This window comes from Misgurnus anguillicaudatus, chromosome 10, assembly GCF_027580225.2.
Source record: "Misgurnus anguillicaudatus chromosome 10, ASM2758022v2, whole genome shotgun sequence".
Taxonomy (NCBI): Eukaryota; Metazoa; Chordata; class Actinopteri; order Cypriniformes; family Cobitidae; genus Misgurnus; species Misgurnus anguillicaudatus.
The window spans coordinates 23078167-23099124 of NC_073346.2; the positions used below are offsets into that span (position 1 = coordinate 23078167).

At 35.9% G+C, this 20958-nt stretch overlaps 2 protein-coding genes across 3 annotated transcripts; both read left to right on the plus strand.

Annotated features, from left to right (window-relative positions):
• Positions 1 to 712: 712 nt before the first annotated feature.
• On the plus strand, positions 713 to 6223 carry gem (GTP binding protein overexpressed in skeletal muscle). Of its 2 annotated transcripts, XM_055211906.2 has the most exons (5): positions 713 to 3641; positions 3729 to 4502; positions 5000 to 5076; positions 5168 to 5372; positions 5606 to 6223. In XM_055211906.2, the coding sequence occupies exons 2-5, from the start codon at positions 4175 to 4177 to the stop codon at positions 5881 to 5883; spliced, it is 888 nt and encodes a 295-aa protein (XP_055067881.2). In that variant the 5' UTR covers positions 713 to 3641; positions 3729 to 4174; the 3' UTR covers positions 5884 to 6223. The 2 variants fall into 2 exon arrangements, with proteins under 2 accessions (XP_055067881.2, XP_073728243.1); XM_073872142.1 differs by having other exon boundaries at positions 713 to 4502.
• A 2389-nt stretch (positions 6224 to 8612) lies between these two features.
• On the plus strand, positions 8613 to 20374 carry cdh17 (cadherin 17, LI cadherin (liver-intestine)). Its single transcript, XM_073872143.1, has 19 exons — positions 8613 to 8707; positions 11215 to 11277; positions 12799 to 12894; positions 13038 to 13175; positions 13299 to 13437; positions 13552 to 13710; positions 13863 to 14021; positions 16529 to 16728; positions 16820 to 16948; positions 17151 to 17295; positions 17420 to 17635; positions 17755 to 17831; positions 17934 to 18125; positions 18207 to 18451; positions 18569 to 18710; positions 18881 to 19088; positions 19327 to 19437; positions 19532 to 19648; positions 19751 to 20374. Exons 2-19 carry the CDS (start codon positions 11233 to 11235, stop codon positions 19837 to 19839), a joined length of 2607 nt encoding a protein of 868 aa, XP_073728244.1. The 5' UTR covers positions 8613 to 8707; positions 11215 to 11232; the 3' UTR covers positions 19840 to 20374.
• The last annotated feature ends 584 nt before the right edge of the window (positions 20375 to 20958 follow it).

A 20958-nucleotide genomic window follows, 5' to 3' on the forward strand; every position in this document is an offset into this window, starting at 1 on the left:
TTACTTTCTGGGATTGGGGATGTAGTAAAGACCGACATTATCATAATTTCTTCTGCTTCGGACTCACAGCCTGTTAGTTAACCCTTTGTTATCATTGCACTTTGAGCGAATCTTTTAAACATAACAAGGGGCGTCACATTTCCGGCTGACGTCAGAGGTATTCAGGCCAAGCACAATGTACAGATTAGCTGGCCAATCAGGGACACAGCGCTTTTCAAATCGATGAGTTTTGTACAAAATCAGTGCGTTTCAGAAAGAGAGTGAAATCTGGAGACACAAAAATGTACAGTATATGAAAAATAATGTGTTTTTTAACCATAAACCATGCAAACACATTGTATTATACACAAAATAAAGTTTTTTTGGCAATAAAATAGGTGCACTTTAATATAAAATGTGCATTCATATATGCAAGTTTATTACCATTTTTGATTTTACCTTTAGTCCATTTATAATTCTGGATTTGCATTACCTTTCGTATAAGGGGTAAACGTGTTCCCATCCATATTAGGTTAACATTAAAATGTTTGCATATTGCAGATACTTTTATCCAAAGCGACTTGCAGTGCATTACAAGGTATACATTTTGATCAGTATGTGTGTTCAAACCCATGACATTTTGCGCTGCTAACGCAATGCTCAACCACTGAGCAATACAGAAGCACTTAAGTTATTAAATTATTTCCATATTTCAACATCTTTATTTTTTACAGTGCTGATGGGCTACATTAAAGATATCGACCTAAGGAGAATCTTTGAATATGATGGTGCTGGTTGAAAAATGTTCATGTAATGCGGTTACTCTCTAGCATTAGTGGAGACGGCAACCCTGACAACAGGAATCAGAAATGACAAAGCAATCGCAAAAATAATCACCAGGAAATCGGCTCACCAGATTTTTGAATCACTGACATATCAAACCTGCTGCATGTTTGTTGCTGCTGTTTATGAACAGTGTTTAAATGAATGCATAATTAATCGTAAGTCTGTGATATGATGGCTGAGTCAGTGATGTTTATGTGAGTTGTGTCTTTGGTGGATAGTTTAAGTGTTGGAGATGCTGTTAGTCACACGCTTGTGTGCATGAGCTGCCTCTTGAGAGCCTTTAACACTGTCCAGGCTGTAATAATGTCATCTTAGCAACTGTTACCCCAGTAACTTCATACAATGTTTATTAAGTCAGTATGTATGTATGTGTTGGTGAGCCTGCCAACACTTTACTGCAAGTAGGCTATCGTCAGTTCTTGTATATGATGAAGTCACAAATAGTTGAATGGATAAGTGATGGTTTTAAGACTGCAGATCAGTTAGGATAGTAACCACATAATATTTAAATCTGCATCACATTATGACAAATCTTTAGGCGATCCTTGCACTGCAGTGGACACCACTCATTGGAGGGTTAAGTTTGACAGAGATAAAGAAAGGTTTGGTGTTGTAAGGTCCAGTTTTAGGAGATGACCTAAGTTTAGAGTTAAATCTCTTTGTGTCTAATCTGTCTCATTGGGGTATCTCATTGCTCTCCAAGACTTAAGTAACTCATCCCTCATTTCCTGGCCCAGCTACAGTTCAGTGCATTGGGATCAACGGTCAGCTTAGGTCTCCACTTCATTGTGTGAAAATACAAATAGGAAACCTTATCTTATGGAAACTACAGTGCGGTAAGAAGAGGGGTGTTTCTTGCGAAATTAGACTTATGAGGTGTCATGAAAAAAAGTAAATGCAAAGTAAGAGTATCAAAATAAGAAGCATATACAAACATCTCATGTACTATTTTGCAAATGATTTCAAATGACATCATACAAACCAATTTTGTTGTTTTTTCCACATTTAAGGGGAACATTTTCATTACCGCAACGTGTCCATGACTGGATTTGGGTTCTTTGACATGGAAAATTTATAATAAAAAAATCTAAAAAATAAAAAACTTCAGTGCATGTTATACTATAAACATTTACAGTAAAGAAACATGTGGTATTTGATGATCATTGATAAATGTTGAGACAATAATAAGGAATATAAATGTGTCCAAGAAAACTTTTCTCATCCTCCGCAACAATTTTCAATCATTTAAGCCCTTAAGAAACTAACATTTTCACAAAAAAAATAGTTGGAAGGGACATAATTGACTGTGACACTCATAATGGCTACCAGGTAAGCAGTTCTTATTTTTTTCTCCAGATAAAAGTTAAAATTTTGTTTGTCATAGTACCTAGACAAATTTTTAGTTCTCATTACAGAAACATGAGTTTGTAAATGCATATATTTAATGTAATATAATGTTGCGGTAATGATCATTTTTGATAATCTAAAAAATGTTATTAATTCTATAGGAAATATTTTTTAAATCCTCTAAAAATAATGGTTATAGTAAGTTCAGACCTTAATTTAATATGTGCAAAAAATTGACATCAAGGGCTTTTAAAAAAAATTGATGCTGGACACCTTCTAAGTCTGGATTTCGTGAGAATCACCCTGAGGTGTTTGCATCATCATCATGTGTGAGTGTGATAGTTTGGGAAGTAGTTGCTGCATTAGGACCAGGTTTAGGTTGCACCAGCTGTTAAAGGTCTAACTTTAAGAGGGGCATACAGTTCACAATAGGATTTTGTAACTTTTCCTAATTTGGTTACAAGACCATATTTATTTAAACCCCATGAAAATGCTGTGGCAGGCCTGATAATCATAATACAGTTGTTTTAAACCAAGTACCATGCTGTAGGCTATTGTGTTTGATGTTGGTGCATGAGTCATGCAAATTATCGGTAAAGCACCTTTTCAAGCCGTTTGTTTACCTCTTTCCCTCTCTCCTGGCTTCTGATCTCCAATGGCCTATTTCTGATCCGCTCTTAGAGTCGAATGAATGATTGAGGGTTTAAGGAGGTAATCCTGCACTCTGCTGAGATTTCTCTTATCCTTCCAATCCTTTCATCTATATCAGTTCTGAATATAAAACGGTCATCATAATCCAGCAATTACATTAATAACTCATAATCTGTTATTTTGTCCTCTTTGAGGAGCACACAGAATTAATGTCATCTACATGACAGTATTGATGTGCATGTTTGTGCATGCATGAGCATCTGTGGTGTTGTATACTGTAAACCTCTCTGTGCTCTTATGAATCATCTGTAGTGTTTGTTTGCATGCTGGGAAATATTTAAGAGACTGTAATGCTGCCTATTGAGATGAAGTCTTGGATTAGTTCAGTCTGGTTAAACTGTGGATTGGTGTTTGCATGCAACTTTAAACCAAAAACAGTAAATGATGTGTTGTAATTTTATTTTAAGACTTGCGTTGTTATTGGAATAATAATGCAATATATTATTTTTATTATTTTCTTTAGATCTTCAAACAAAAATATAGTGTCTGTGCTATTTATTTACTGTCACTTGTTGTAACTGGCATGAACTAGCTATCTACTATATAGCCACTTAGAACATATTTCTTTGCATTTGTGTTGGAGTGATTAGTTGTCCAGGTAAAGGGCCACATATACGATCTACTGTCTCTATGTGTCCTACTTTAACCTGCATTAAGTTATCGGTGCTTCAGAGTTTCACATAATAGGTGCTAGAACAGATGCCAACTTTGAGTGATGCAAACCATTTCTGGTTTCCCAGAAAACCGTTCAGTCAAAGGTTTGACCCCTATTTATTCTGTTATAGATATATTGCATTTTGAGATGACGTGAAACATTTGTCACCTAGATTTGTTTTTGCTTTCAGCATTACTGTATGAAACAGTAACGTCTGGATCACGACTTGATGCGCATAAATGAAACTCAGCATTTCCCACCCACCAGTCGATATAAGGAAAGACCCGCCGGATCTCATTGGAGGGATAGTGACGTCAAGGAAATCCTCGCCACCGAGACATCCTTAATATAACCATGAACCTCCCGCACCGAGAGCTCAAAGCACATTACTGCTCAAAACATAGACGGGATTAGCATCGCAAAAAGCACGACCTAATTCCAGGCTGCTGAACTGTAGACATCTACAAGAAGCCAATAACAATTAGATCCTCAGTTGGTTTTCTTATATTTTGTATTACTGGACCACTTTTCTACATCGATGCGTTTTTAAATTTGCTGAATCGATTTTTCATTCCTGGAAGCGTCTGAGTCAATATCAAAGAAACCATCTCCTGTCAGACTGAACGAGTTGTAGACATGACTCTGCTGACGAACATGCGGCGCCACAGTATCCGCGTGCAGCATCACCTGCACCGGTGGAGCATTTGCGGGACGGATGGAGGGCAGCTGTTGGGTGGTGGTGTGAGGACTCCTGACATCGGGTTTTCCCTTTCTAAATCGTGTTCGCGCTCCACCGAGAGCTGCACGTCATCTTCTTCAGATTCCAGCGAGTCTGCGGATCCCTCTGCGATCGGACCCTTTACCGTTGTGCTGCTCGGAGACAACGGCGTCGGAAAGTCAGGGCTCGCGAGTATATTCGCCGGAGCATCAGATAGTATGGGGAGCGACTGCGAATTATATGGAGGTATGTTTACAATTAACAGATTTTTTTTCTGTTTCTCTAAAAAAAAATTCCATAAATATTATCCATGGGCATTCAGTAGGCTATCATACATTTTTAAAGTGACCCTTGGATCGAACCCAGTGCGCAATGACCTTTACAGTTTAATATAAACAAAATATATATTTACAGTGGGATTCGGTGTGGAAATGATTAGAATAAAATGTACAAGCATTTGGTCATTTTTATTTAGATATCTTCAAGGAAGTCTTCAAAATTGCTGTCCTGTTTACTTTTCATGCAGATTGATAAAATGGCCTAGCTTAAATCACTTTTATAATAAAATAAATAATATCTTCATATACTTACAGGGACCTTTAACAAATATTTAGGCTATTTTAAATAAAACGCATCCATAAAATAATATAAATAATGTCATCATAAACATCAGATAAAATATTGAGGGACATTAACTGATACATTTCTTAGTAAAAACCTGACATTCTTCTCAATTTTGTCAGGTGAAGTATTCGAGCAGACAATTATGGTGGACGGTGAGAGAGCCACGGTTACGCTACTGGATACATGGGATTCACAGGTAACAACTTCACCTAGTTTGACAATGAAATATTATCTAAGCCTGCTTTATAAATAGTTTCTGATAACTTATAAATTTGTGTGTTGATCAGGATGAGGGCATGTGGACGCAGGAGCGGTGTTTGCAGACAGGAGACGCTTTCATTATTGTCTACTCTATAACGGACCGATCAAGTTTCCTTCGTGCCTCAGATCTGCGCATTCAGCTGCGGCGCGAGCGCCAGGCAGACCACACGCCCATCATTCTCGTCGGCAATAAATGTGACCTGGTCCGTTGCCGAGAAGTATCCACTAGTGGTAAGTGTATCTGGATTTTATTGGAAGATCTCCAAAATGCTTCTTTAGTAGACTAAAGAAGTGTGTTCGACTTCGTGTGGCGCTTAGCAGACCGATCAGCGTATGACATCACGCGGTACTTAGTTGTCTGCGCAGCGCCGCATTAAGTAACACAGTTATTGTTACTTTATTATTTAAGATACCATATAACGCTCCCACAAAATATTTCATTAAGACTGATCTTTTTTTTTCAGAGGGCCGTGCGTGTGCTTCATTTTTTGATTGCAAGTTTATCGAGACATCAGCGGCGATGCAGCACAATGTCTGGCCCTTGTTTGATGGCATCATCCGTCAGCTGCGTCTGCGCAGAGACAGCGTGGAGAGCACCAGCACGCGACATTCTACTCATAAGCGTCGCGAAAGTTTACCGAAAAAAGCAAAGCGTTTCATTGACAAAATTGTTTCTAAGAAGAACAAGCAAGCAGCCTTGAAGATCAAGTCCAGATCATGCCATGACTTATCTGTACTTTAGTGTTGTTTTTTAGGTTTAAGGTTTAATGGATATATTAAATTATGCTAAATATAGTGTTTGTTTTACCCAGTTTGAGTGGCATTGTATGTCATTTGTTAAAGAAGTCATGTATGTCTATATTAGACTGTGCCGTTGATAAGAAGACTTCTTGTTTACTTGGTGAAAGACAAAACACTTAAAAGATAAGGCCAATTAAATAATGCACAGGCATTTTTTTTGGAAAGTAACAGCTCTTAATAAGATTCTTTGAATTTTGTATGAACTTTCAGATTGTAAAAACAAACTTCTTGTACCTTGGGTTGTGTGTAAAAAACCTTTTCATTCATTTGGTTGTATATGATTTCTAAAATAAATAAAATATGTTTTGTACTTAACTAAAATATTTTAGTTTTAATGTCGTCAGCATGGTTTTCTTTATCCATCCATCCATCCATCCATTTTTTTTTTTAGTTTTCATTAACAAAATATATATACACTCTCAGAAAAAATGGTACATGAAGGTACAAAATTTGTAACTGTGGGTGGTATATTTTCAAAAAGTACACTTTTGTACCTAAAAGGTGCATATTGGTACCTCTAAGGTGCATATTGGTAATGTATTGGTACCTCTAAGGTACACATATCTGTACCAAAATTGTACATATTAGAACCTTTTAAAAAGATGCATCCCAGTGACAGCACTTGTACCTTTATTTTGGAGATTGTAAATACACACAATGCATATTTAAAGGAAAATACCACAGTTTTTCAATATTTTACTATGTTCTTACCTTATCTTAGACGATTTAATATACCTATCTTTTTTCAATGTGGGCACTTAATCTTTGTACAGCACATTGTGAATGTGTTAGCATTTAGCCTAGCCCCATTCATTCCTTTGGATCCAAACAGGGATGAATTTAGAAGCCACCTAACACTTCCATGTTTTTCCTATTTAAAGACTGTTACATGACTAGTTACACAAGTAAGTATGATGGCACAAAATAAAACATAGCGATTTTTTAAGCAGATAAAAAATGAGTACAATATTTTGAATGGTGGAAGAGCACTTCGTTTTTCAGCACTTCGACCTCAGCGCGCAGTAACATCATCACTCCTGAGTCCTTACTACTCCCCCTCTTGCTCAAACGTTCATCAATATTACTGCGCCCGAGGTTGAAGTGCTGCTAACTAAGTGCTCTCCCGCTATACAATAGTTCTCTTTTTTTTTATTGCCACGTTTTATTTTGTGCCACCATACTTCCTTGTGTACCTACTCATGTAACTTTAAATAGGGAAAACATGGATGTGTTTGGTGGCTCCTAAATTCATCCCTGTTTGGATCCTAAGGATTAAATGGGGCTAGGCTAAATGCTAACACAGTCACGATGCGCTGTACAAAGATTAAGTGTCACATTAAATAAAGATAGGTATGTATTAATTCTCTAAGTTGAGTTAAGAACATACTAAAATATTGAAAAACAGAGGTGTTTTCCTTTAGGGGAGGGGTGGAGCCTAAAGAGGCATATCAAAGGCCATAAGAACCCTGGATAGGGCTACAGGGGTCTCTTCACTGCTGAACATCTATAGAAAATTTGAATCTAAAGCAAGAGATCTACACTTTTTATATGTAAAAGGTCATGAATTAACCTACACAAGCTGTTCTTGTGGTCTCCATATTAGAAACATTCAACATTAACACAACGAAAAAAAAAAATGAATAAATGTGACTCTGTCTGTAAAATCCAGGAGCATTAAAGTTTCACATTGAATTCAATCTTTGACATGACCTTACTCAGTCAATATAAAAGATATCAAGGTTTTCAAAGACAGGGTCACAAATGTGATGTCACTGCTGTATTAATATTGTAGATAAGATGTGTAGAAATGATATTTTTGCAATTTCCTTTTGAGATCAGCTGTTAAAATATTTCAGCCTGTGTAACTCACCTTAAACATGAAATTGCCCCTCTGGGTTTCCTTGTCTACTACTATATATGTGTCCTTGTTCTGAATTCAAACCTTTGCCCGTGTATGTCTCTCCCAATGTGCTGATACGGCTGCATAATAATTAGTCAATGGAAAAACATGGCAACTTCTTGAGTAATTGCAGCTCAAGGTGCCTTTAACCATAACTATTGCATTGACAAGTTAATGTTTTACCGTATTTCATTAAAAAGCCATCACATTCTTGCTTTCATTTAGTTACTATGAAAAGGTGTGTGGTCACTTTTCAGAATTCCTCAACTTATCAATTACATTTTTATATAGTGTGATTTATCTATGAATACAGTACGTCTGATTTTCTTGTAAATTCCTATTAGTTATTTTTTCAAGGGCATGTATGACTTACAGTCAAAAGATTAAGGAGCAAAGATTGCAGTACATATTACTCAAGATTCTGAACCCACAACTGTGTGAAGGTGACTTTTATGCCCTCTGTCAATGTATAGATTCATCCATCTGTGACACATTTAACGGTCTCTAATTGTAAAGGAAATGACGTTTACAAACATGCCTTGGGATTTAAACCTATGACCAGCAGTGTTGGCTGTAATATTTAAATGTGAATATGATATTTTGGATGTATGGGTGCTATATGTCCTTTATTTAAACAGTGCATGTTCTTCATTGATACTTACACCTTTTATACTTTTATACTATACAATCCATGAATTCGCCAGCTGGTACCATAACTTATCTTATACCTACCAGCCACTCCCCTGAGCAGTGTAACAGTTGATAATCATTAGGTTCAATAAAGCCTAGTTAAACTTTGACTTAAACAGGACGCACTTGAAGACTGAAACCTTAGCACTGTTAAGAAGAGGAGCTCTGCTGACAGGTCTGTGTCTCACCTCCACTCTTTAATTGTTACTTTTTTGCACTCTTTTTTAGTTTAGATTGTTTTTAGGTTTGCTTAGGTTAGTTTATTTTGTTAGATGCTGATATGGCTGAATTATGTAAGGCTTTTTGGGCCTATGACAAACTGTAATATTGTTTGACTTTCAATTTCAAAAGGGTGTAGTCTATCCTCCCTTGTTGAGGACATTTAAGGATTTTAACACTTTCTCTTGTTGTATCATTTTCGCGATTTGAGTATTTTTGAGCATGTTTGCTGTGGTTTGGTTATAAATGTTTTATTTTTCCTGATACACACTTAATGTCTCCAGCGGTCATGGCCTGCATTAAGTGGCAAAGCCTCTTGTTTTTCCATTTATCAATGCATGAATGATGAATAAAACTTTAGCATTGTTGCATTTTTGTGAAATGTTATTGTAGTTAGATGTAATGTTTTATTGCATTGTTGTTTTATTGTTGAAGTGATTTATGCTTTTATAGTTCAGGAATTAAGGTCACCTTCAGTAAGAAAAGACAAATTATTAGTTTCTACGTTATTCTACTATATCCTTCCTATCTGCTGTAGATTAAGCTAGATGCTACTACAGTGCTATTGATTTTAGTTTCGTTTACCAGAACGTCTTGTGTCCTTAAGTAATTAGAAAAAATAGTACTTAGATAAAAAAGACAACAATATTGACTACTTTATCCCCAGTTTTTCTCAGTCGTAAGTAGAGGGTTAATGTAGCTTATTAAAGGCCACAATTATTTCCAATGTCATTTAAAGGCGTGTCTGCCCTTCACAATAGATCCGCCAGATAGCTACATTAGTGAAATAAAAATACTATATCAGTAAGGCACTAAACTTGTAGCTTTTTAAAGTACAGCGTTTCAGTAGAATGGCCAACACCGCTCTTTATGGACTTAAATGACAACTCCATGGGCTTGATCAGATAAAGATTTCTAGATAAAACTTTTTATTGTTGTTGGATTTGTGAATTTTCGTTGGACAATAACGATGGAGCCACATTTGTACACAAGCTTACTTTTGTTTGCCAACGTTTTCTACTGAACTGAATAATATAACTTTAACATGTGATAGAAAAGTCTTGTTTCATACAAATATCAGTTGAGCTGTCCTGTAATTTTATAAAATCATAGTATTAATAATAATTAGTATTGCATTAATTGTCTAATACTATGATTTGACCTTGAAAGGGTGCACTGCTCTTAATGAATGAAGTCATACAAAAATCTTGTCAGTGTTGTATTGCAGATACTAGGGTATGCACAAAGTTGTTGTTTTATAAAAACTGGTATTTAATATAGAAAAACTAACTTATTTTATAATCGCACATTTATCATCACACCTTTAAATCCCAATCAGGTCAATACTTGCCCTCCATCTGACCTCACCTCTCGCATGCCACTCTTTGTTAGCCGAGATCAGAGATTAGATGTCATTTCTGAGTAATTTTATTGGTGCTTTTGAAATAGTTAAATACACTGTGCTGGACATAACAAATATCCAGAAATTTTTATGTGGAAAATTTAAAATAGATTTTGGTATCACTTTACAAATAGATTCATATTAACAATCCAATGTATTATATGTTAACATTAATGCACAATATGCTAACATAACTAAATATGCACTAATTTGGTTTTGCAATTCAATTCAACTTACTAGTTTTCGTTTTGACTTGTGATAAGTCGACATAACTCAACAAATTAAATTAAACAATTTCAACTTGTTTTTATAAGTTAAAGTAACAAAATTTGAAGTGCATAGATGAATAAAAGCTGTAAAAATGTGTTACTCATTGTTAGTTAATGTTGGATAATGCATAACTAATGTAAATGAATGAGACCTTATTGTAAAGTGTTGCCTGATTCTTTATACTTTTGTATACTTTAGAATATCAATATGTTTGTTCCTTTGTTTGAAAGAAAGAAAGTTTAGACTTTGCTAATGAAGACATTGTAAAAAGTGTGAGCATAATTTACTGACACATTTTTACACAGAGTCAGCAGTGTCTGACACAGAAGGAACCACCCACACTTGAATGACAATAACCTTTAAATAACCCTTAAGATGATTCATATGAGAAAATGTCACCATCAAATGCCATTCATCAGTCAGAAAGAGATCACATCTGAGATCCAGATTTATTCAGAACAATGTTTAAATTTTCTTTGTAGAGAGTAACTGTAAAACAAGAACATACTGTATCATGCACCTCTATAGATAACACATTAGAGGAAGTATAAGCAGACATTGTAATATTTTAATATGACTCAGGGCTTCTGACTGGCTTTAAGTGTTGCCCATAATCATTGGCTGAAGTTTAACATTAAATAAGCAGACGATTTGAGACATTCTGTTTTCTATATGAGAAAGTTAGCTGAATAACAATTAAATCTCAAAGTTTTTTAAAAACTGGAAAAAGGGCTATTACATTTTTTTTATCATGACCTTGATATTTTGTATAATGAGATTCTCTGCATCAGGTTTTGCAGCTCAGCAAGATGAGCAGTCCACATTTGCTACTCTTGGCCGTTCTCGTCAGCATTGTAAGTATGTGTGCGAGTAAGATTTTAACTCAATGACCTTGTTGTCTCCTTACAATCTTTTATTCGGTCCATAAATAAGTAACTGTGCTGAAGTCCATTTTCGTCTCACACTCCATTAGTCAAAGACTTAACACAAACACAGTGATTTATGCGTTCACTGGAAAGTTACATTCACGTTACAGACAAGGCCGTTCCCACATTTGAAAAGATTGTTTACTTGATATAAAATATATGACTTTGTATTTTATAGTGGCTATTCATTAATTCAATAAATATATCAGCCTTGATCAGTTATCAGGTCTACCACAGGGCTGTTAAATGCTTTTTTCTGATTGGTGGAGAAATGTTCCACGCGTATGCATAATTTTTGGATAAATGTCTTAAAATAACCACCAGAGTAACCGATATAAACTGAATAATTGACTCCTGTCCTTTGAATTATTTGAAAACAATTCACACCGACAGTGTAAAACAAGCATTACCACCTTGGGTGTGAATTATTTTTGAATAATTTAATGACCCGTCGTCATTTACATAATCAAAACCTAGAAGTTTAGTGTGAATTTTAATTTTTATAACAATTAGTATTTTTATGTATTTCATTTGCACCTTAAAATGAAACTCCCCTTTTTTTTGAAAATATGCTCATTTTCCACCTCCCCTAGAGTTAACAACTGGTTTTTACCGTTCTGGAATCCATTCAGTCGATCTCCTGGTCTGCCGGTAGCACTTTTAGCATAGCTTAGCATAGTCCATTGAAACTGATTAGACCATTAGCATCATGCTCAAAAATGAACAAAGAGTTTCGATATTTTTCCTATTTGAGGCTTGGCTCTTCTGTAGTTGCATTGTGTATTGGGCCCGACGGAAAATTGAAAGTTGGGATTTTTTTCCGAAAATAGTCCCCTGCAGTTGAAAGTTACCAGAGACTATTTTCGGGCACTGTGTAATATCATTGCGCCTGCTGCAGCCATGGTACAGCAGCAAAGTCTTTGATTATTACGCCAAAATACGAGTATAGTTCCTAGCCATTTCGACATAGGAAATCGTAACTTTTAATTTTCCGTCGGCCCAAGTACACAATGTAACTACAGAAGAGTCAAGTTTTGAGTAGTAAAGTTATTGAAACTCCTTGGTTAATTTTAGCGCGATGCTGGTGGTCAAATCAGATTCAATGGATTATGCTAAGCTATGCTAAAAGTGCTACCGCCAGGCCCGGAGATCGACTGAATGGATTCCAGAACGGTAAAAATCAAATGTTTAACTCTAGGGGAGTTGAAAATTAGCCTATTTTCAAAAAGAGTGAAGTGTCCCTTTAATATTTTCAGGAAAAAACATGCACACCCAATAATTTCTTTTCGGCAGCATATCTCCTAATAAACACCAGTCAAGTTACATGCTACTATGTAATGTCAATATTATCATCATCATCAATTGCCAATCATTTTACATGTTGTTTACTTTTATTATTTATCACATGGCTTTATAATTCTCACTGTCCAGTCCTTTAATCCCTAACAGGCTCATGGGATAGGTCTGGAAGATAAGAAGGGGCCTCTACAAAATACTGTTTTAGATGTACCAGAGGCTACACCTGTGCCTTTTGCCATTTATAAGGTATTCAATCCTCTTGTGTTTATACTATAAAGTATGCATTCTCTGTCAAGATTTCAACAATTGTATTTTTCATTACAATGTCAGTAAACATGTATTCATTAAAATATCATAAAAGTCTATTCTCAAGTCTTGTCTTTCTTCAGTTTATATCGGCAGTGGAAGGTGTTTCTACATATTTAGTAAAAGGAGAAACGGAAGAAAAGATCAGAATCTCTCCAGACGGCTGGTTATATCTGGAAAAGCCACTGGAATGGAGTCCTGAGAAAACCCACCGTGTAGAAGTAATATACACACGTAACATGCTTTTGAAAAAATGTATTTTGTAGTTTGTGTAAGGCCTAGTTTTGTTTACGTAATATATCTGTGTATACATTTTAAAGCAACAAACAGTATAACTTTTTCAGATCGAGGCACTGTCAGCAGACGCTGAGCTCATTGATGGACCTTACGTGGTTACCTTACAAGTGGTCGATGTCAACAACAATCCTCCTGTTTTCAGTGCAAGTCAATACAGTGGCAGCGTTCGAGAGCATTCACCCGCAGGTGAGAAGAAACACTGAATGAGTGCTAAAACCTGACAGAGCCTCTGACTTGCCATATAATCACATCTTAATGTCACATTGGTAACTGCAGTGCTGTTATCTCATCTGCATATAGGAATTCCCTTCGTGCAGGTTTTTGCCTCAGATGCAGATAATCCAGACACACCGAATGCTCGTTTGAGATTCAGCATTGAAAACCAGATCCCCAATCCCACAAACACGCGTTACTTCGGCATCAATCCGGAAAGTGGGGAGATCTTTATCACAGAGGAAGGTGAACCAACATTCTCAAAGATAAACTCAAATGAGCCACAATGTCATAAATCATTCAATCAACACTGCATATTCTCATTACAATATAAATCATTATGCATTTGGTAGAATGCCTTTGATATTTGAAAGCGGTGTCTTGCTGTTTTATTCCAGGCGAAGAATTTCTGAAGGCCCGTCCAACCTTGATGTACCGCCGCGGGGAGATCAGTGGCAGTACAGATGTTTTGAAAAGGAAATTTGAGGATTTCTGCACTCCAAAGAGCCCCATGCCTCTTGAAAACAACCCCTTTTTCACATGTATGCAGCGCTCTGGTGAGAACATAGAGAAACGCACACACAACGATCATATTATTGTCACATGAAACATGAGCTGGATCTAAATGCAGATTAAGTGACTTAATTAATCCACAAGTGCAAAATGTGATCCATGAACAAGAACACATGGCACAAACAACACGCAACAATATTACAGACTGACAAAGGACAATGGCAACATGAGGGCTATATATATATATATATATATATATATATATATATATATATATATACACACACAAACAAAGGGTAACAAGACACAACTGGAGACATTTAGGGTGGGGAAACATGACATGACTACAATGACCAAAAGAACTACAAAAGGAAATTACATGAAATAGATAATATAAAACAACGTAAACATCAAGATACATTACAAAATCCCTGACAATTGGCCTGGTGGATGCTTTGACGCTCCTTTCTCATCCATATGCATGCAAACTAAGGGTAGCAGTATCATAACATTCTTATTTCAATGTTTTGAATATACTGAAAGAGTTAAGGCTGTGTTTAACACAGACAGGATCATGGCAGTAAGCACTACCTCATTTTACAAGAATCCGATTTTCACAGATTGAGCTGAGCAAATAGACCAACTGCCAGCACTATTTCTGTCTCTTCCTTCCATTTGTGTCGATGAGAGAGAACAGAAGGTGTCATTCAGGAAGAGGATGAAATGAACGGTGTTTATTACATCGCTCTCATCATCCATGCTCAGATTAAACTTGTGTTTGCGTCTACGGATGACCACTCAAGCGCAATTACATTTGTCGGGGAGAGTGCCACGTGCAGTAAATAAAACTGCAGGCATTAATTATAGTGGGACAGATTACAGATAAAGCTAGCTGGACTTTACGCAGATTACTTCATCATTCACACTCCACATTTCCTGCTTAAATCAATGAACACCATGATACTGACCAACAGTAATGTGGAGATTAATGGTAGATAACTGACAGAAGGGTCATGCTTTACAAAAACATGGATGCCTTTTCATTTAAATGCCATACCCAAAAAACTTTCTTGGTTATTGTTCATCCAACTTTGGTCAAAAAGGGACAAACCCCAAAATTTGTGTTGTTAAAAGCAAAATGCTGGGTTGTTTTAACCCATTATTGGGTCAAATATAAAAATTATCTGTTTAATTTAACCCAACAGCTGGCTTTGTCCAATTTTGACCCAACGCTGGTTTGAATATAACCTAGCATTTTTAGTGCATAGTCAATCTACACTCTTAAAAATAGAAGAACCATGTCTTTCATACCTTTTTATAGTCTAATAACCCCTTTATCACTACAAAGACATTTTTTTGAAACAGAAAGGTTCTTTTGATGTTTAAGGTTCTTTATGGAACCATTCAGCCGAAAAAGGTTCTTTCATGGCATCGTGAAGCACCTTTATTTTTAAGAGTGTAGTTATTAAACGTTTGTCTTAAATGCAGAAATTGTTTACATGTCTACATTTTGTCAGGCCAGCTAAATTTCCACTTCTGCAGATCTTAAGTTATTATCAAAATGTCAGTGCAGTCATCTTTAAACTGCATTTTTGATTAGTTTTTTAAGAAAAATCATAGCTGTGGATTGTCTAGATAAGACACTTTATATTGTTTAAGAATGTATAGTGTTTTTCTTGTCATTTGGTCATGTCTTATCTAACCTGGAGAACAAGTACTATTGGCCAATAGTTTTAAATTAGCCCCCATAGTCGTGGCTCGATATGTCCTGGCTGTCAATCAAAAGAGAACAAGAAAATGCAATGAATGTGAGCTTTGTGTTTAGAAAATGTAAATAAACATCACTAGTTTAACTCATTCCCTGCCAGCCAGTTTTTGAAAAGTTGCCCAACAACATTTTTTGTTTTTCACAAAAGCTTCACAAAATGCCTTTCAGGTAAAAAATTTTCTAAAAATATATAAACATACAAATATATCAAATGAAAGAACAGACCCTCTGCTTTCAAACAAACTAAACGGGAAAAAAACATTTCATCCATTCTATATTTTTTTATCTTCTTATAAACTCTTAAATATGGGTGTTTTTCTTTAAAAATACAATTTTGTTAGCAAAAAGCTGAAATAATTGCATTTTTGTGAAGGATTTTTTTTAGAAATCAGATTCAGAATAATTATCAAAACATACACAGAGTTTAAAATTAGTAAATAACGTTTTGGCTTTTTTCATAAATTGGGCAAGGGCATCTAGTGGATAATCTTGGTATTGCAGATTAACATAAAAACTTAACAGGAAAACTTTTTTATGCAAATGTTTTTTTCTTAATTGATGAGATAACTTGTCAAGAGTTTATGTTCAATATTAATAGTCATTATATAAATACATTTCAGAATTTATTTAATGCAAGTTAATTTAACCTCCAAACTATCGGCAGATATCACTCTGAATATTCGGCTATTGGTATCGGTGGTAAATATATTATTATTATTTGTTTAAATTTCTATAATAATAAATATTGGATTATAATTATCAAGTTTATTTTTTTATATTCAGAGACAAGACAAGTGAATCTTCCTCTGGATCCAGATTATGCACTAATTGTACGTGCAGAGGATATGGGAGGCGATGCACCGAACGCCCTCAGCTCTTCAGCACGTGTCAATATTGTTATCATTCAAAACCTATGGATCCACCCTGGACCATTCCGTATCAAGGAAAATTTTGAGAATGAATATCCAGCGTTTTTGGGCTCAGTAAGTTTAAATAAACACTAAGATGTCATGTTATGTTATGAAGCGTTTTCTTGAAGCACATTTTAATCAACTGTATGTGTTTGCACTATAGGTGCGTGCCAATGATCCTAATGCAGTGTACAGGCTGCTCCAGAAAGAAAGAGGTCATTTCCCTTTCACAATCAATGAGGATGGAGAAATCTATGTTACTGGCCCTCTGGACAGAGAAGAGAAAAGCATGGTGAGGAAAAAACATGGATATAAGATAGCTTAATGGTGTGGTATTGGGCTGGACTTACAATATTGGAATATAGGGTGGGGCTATCTGTTTGGTCGACCAATGGCAGATGGAGGGAGTGTTTGAAACTTGTTTGGAAGCAATTATTATTTTCGCAATCAGTTTTTTATTGTATGTAAAGATTTTGTGTATGTTTGTGTTTTAGTACATACTGGTGGTGATGGCAGAGGACGAACAAGGTGTTCAGCTGGAAGAGCCCATGGAAATTCCTGTACAAGTGGAGGATGAGAATGATAATGCACCTGTGTGTGCTGAGGCTGTGTTTGAGGTGCAGGAGAACGAGCCAGTTGGTAATAATACACATAAACCACTTACATACACACATTGGATAAATGTTCAATTGAGCTTATGTGCGAAAGATCACCTGTACGATCATGACATTTTTAATGCACATGTTTTTGATTTGTTCTTTAGGTAGCGTGGTTGGCGATCTACCTGTTCATGATGCTGATGAGGAGAACACCCTGAGCTCCTTACTAAGCTTTACACTCATTGAACAATCTCCCATGGAGCCATCTAGTAAAATGTTCAGCATTGATCAAGTCAAAGGCAGAATTCAAGTAGCCAATTCAAACCTTCGGAGAAAAGAAGTTCCTCAGTTTGATCTCGTCTTCAAAGTGACCGATGGAGGTATAGTCTACTCAATTATGCAGTTCTTCTCATGATCCAAGTTGAAATATATGTGTATTATAAGGCCATCGTGTTTATTTGTATAAATGGAAATATCTGTCTTGCCACTTTTCTTTTAGTTTACACCACATTATGTAAAGCAATCATCAAGGTTATCGACACCAATAATGAGATCCCCATCTTTGAGAAAAATTTTGTATGTATCCTACTTTATTTTTATATCATTATATCATTTTTACTATATATTATTGAAGGTTGAATCCTTGCTCTGATTTACTATAAACTTGTTGATCTGTAGTACGGGACCTACAGTGTTCCTGAACTGGCTGAAGTAGGCACCACTGTGGTCACCATCAAAGCCACGGATGCAGATGACCCGGGAACAGGAAGTTCTAAGGTGGAGTATCACATCAGTGAAGGAGACCCACAAAACCGCTTTGCTATTACAGTGGATGAAACCACTGGAGAAGGCACAGTCTACATTGCTCAGGTAATGAGACTTAATTCAAATGTGCATTTATATGTCACTTCCCAAATATCCTAAATATTTTTCGTATATCTATGACGATAGCCACTGGATTATGAGGTCAAGGGTTCCTACAGACTTCAGATTGATGCCCGCAATCCAGAACCGCTGATTGAAGGAGTGACATATAATGACAATTCCACATCGTTTGTTGTCATTGAGCTGGTGGATGTGGACGAGCCTCCGGTATTTGAAGTGGAGGGACTCAATGTCAACATTCCAGAGAATTTTACCGTGGGAGCCTTAATAATGAAGGCTGTAGCCAGCGATCCAGAAAAAAAGACTATCAAGTAATGCCACTGATATAATAACATACTTTGAATTGCGCGTTAGACTTTAATGCATTGTTATTATAAATTAGCATTTTTAATGGCTTTTTGTAAATTCACTCGATGTTCTGTTTATAGGTTTAGGATGGAAGGAGAAGATCAGGGATGGTTGGAGTTAAATGCTGATTCTGGAGAGTTGAAGACTAAAGCCGCTTTGGACAGAGAGACAGTGGAGAAGCTCACAATTAAAATCATTGCTTATGAGACAGATCAGAAACCTGTAACACATAAACATGTTTTAGTCTGAGAATATTTTTCAGGCTTTTCCATCTCTGATTTTATTTAAATGCCCTGTAGAATTATGTTGATTGATTTGGCAAATATTATAAATTTATACATTGTGTGTATTATATTTTTATTTTTTAAATATTTTTTTCAGGTGGTTACAAGCAGGAATCTGAGATGAAGGTGGACATTAACCTGCAAGATGTCAATGACAACTACCCCAAACTGCAAAATACGCAGGGTTTCATCTGTGTACAGAAGATGACCCCTCTGACACTCATTGCTGAAGATAAAGACAGCCACCCTTTTGGAGAGCCGTTCAGCTTCTCCATGCCCCGCAAGTCACCGAATTGGGAGATCAAAGCTGTGGATGGTTGGTAGATCTTATCAGAGTAAATACCTGAATCTGCTTCTGCATGCAGTTTGAATGCTGTTTTATGGGTGCTTAAATATACATGTTTCAGCTTTGCCTACACATGCTGTGTGAATTCGGCCTTATCTTTATAAGATACATTGCCGTTGACACTACGGTCAATGACATTGAAGAGTCTATTCAAGAGTAAGTGATCAGAGATGTTATTACCGCTTCACACTTGTTTATGACTCTGCAGGAACTTCAGCAAATCTTATTCTGAAAAAGAAACCATCATCTGATCAGAGCTTCTCCATTCCTGTCAACATCAAGGATAATGATGGGATGGGCATCACCCAGAAGATTGACGGTAAACTACCAAAAAAAATCAAACTATCAAATGTCTCTTTCACATATAACTGAATTTGTCAGGAAACTGAGATTCCTCTATTTTTCTCTTTCAGTACGTGTATGTAACTGCACTAGTTTGGGCTATTGTTTCATTGAGCCCAAAGCTCATGGTGGGAAGATGGGAATGTCTGGAACTGTTGGAATACTTGTAGGAGTCTTCGCCTTCATAGGTAAATTATAGGCTATTGATTTATAACTCATAAAGGTTTCACTTATTATCTAAGTAAAAAAGCCAGCGATATTGATACTGACAAAAACATTTTGTCCTGCAGTTCTTTTCCTGCTCCTCGTTCTGTACCGAATTAAAAAGAAGGACAAGAAGAAAACAGATGCTGGTGTAGATACTAAACCCATGCTGTAGACAACACTCACTGTCAAGCTGCAAACACTCCACGCATTATTCTGTACACAAACCAGGAAATATTTTTAATTGTTTTTCAAACATTAACATTAAATATCCATGTTTAAGGGTCTTACATCAAACTATCTAACTTATTTGCCTAAATACTTCATATTTAAATGCTCAGAATATTTGAGCTTAATTGAGTTTCTTCTTTTCGTAAACAAATTGTTTCACCCTTGTGTTTAAAGGCAGCAGGACTGAATATTGAGTATCTGTGGTTTGTTTGTATCATTTTTTGTTTATCAGGAGAGTGCATAGAGATGTGTATATACTGCCATTCTTCAAGGTTTGAAACTTAAAAAAGCCTAAATATTGTATTTATTCCCCATTATCCAATAATCAGATGAAGTGTATAAAACTGATATCTAATGTTAATATCTAATGCCATTCAATACTGTAGGGTAATTCTGCCGTGAAACACGAAGTTAAAAATACAGAATGACAACACCTGCCTTTACTTCATTCTGTAAATAAAGATCTACTTTGACCCAGACACCTTTGCCCTTTATTGCTTATAGTTAAATACTTGTTTTTAAATAAATCCAAAGATTTCTCACATTTAAATTTGTTATCATATTTACATATTCAAAGTAATAATATTTAAAGGAATATTCCATTTTCTTAAAAGAAAAATCCAGATAATTTACTCACCACCATGTCATCCAAAATGTTGATGTCTTTCTTTGTTCAGTCGAGAAGAAATTATGTTTTTTGAGGAAAACATTCCAGGATTTTTCTCATTTTAATGGACTTTAATAGAGCCCAACACTTAAAACTTAACTTAACACTTAACAGTTTTTTTCAACGGAGTTTCAAAGGACTATAAACGATCCCAAAGGAGGCATAAGGGTCTTATCTAGCGAAACGATTGTCATTTTTGGCAAGAAAAATAAAAAATATCCACTTTTAAACCACAACTTCTCGTCTAAATCCGGTCGTGATGCGATAGCGTGACCCCATGCAATACGTCATAACGTCAAGAGTTCACAGAGGACGAACGCGAAACTCCGCCCCAGTGTTTACAAGTGTGTTGAAAGAGGACCGTTCCGACGTTGTTGGTTGGCGAATGATATTAAT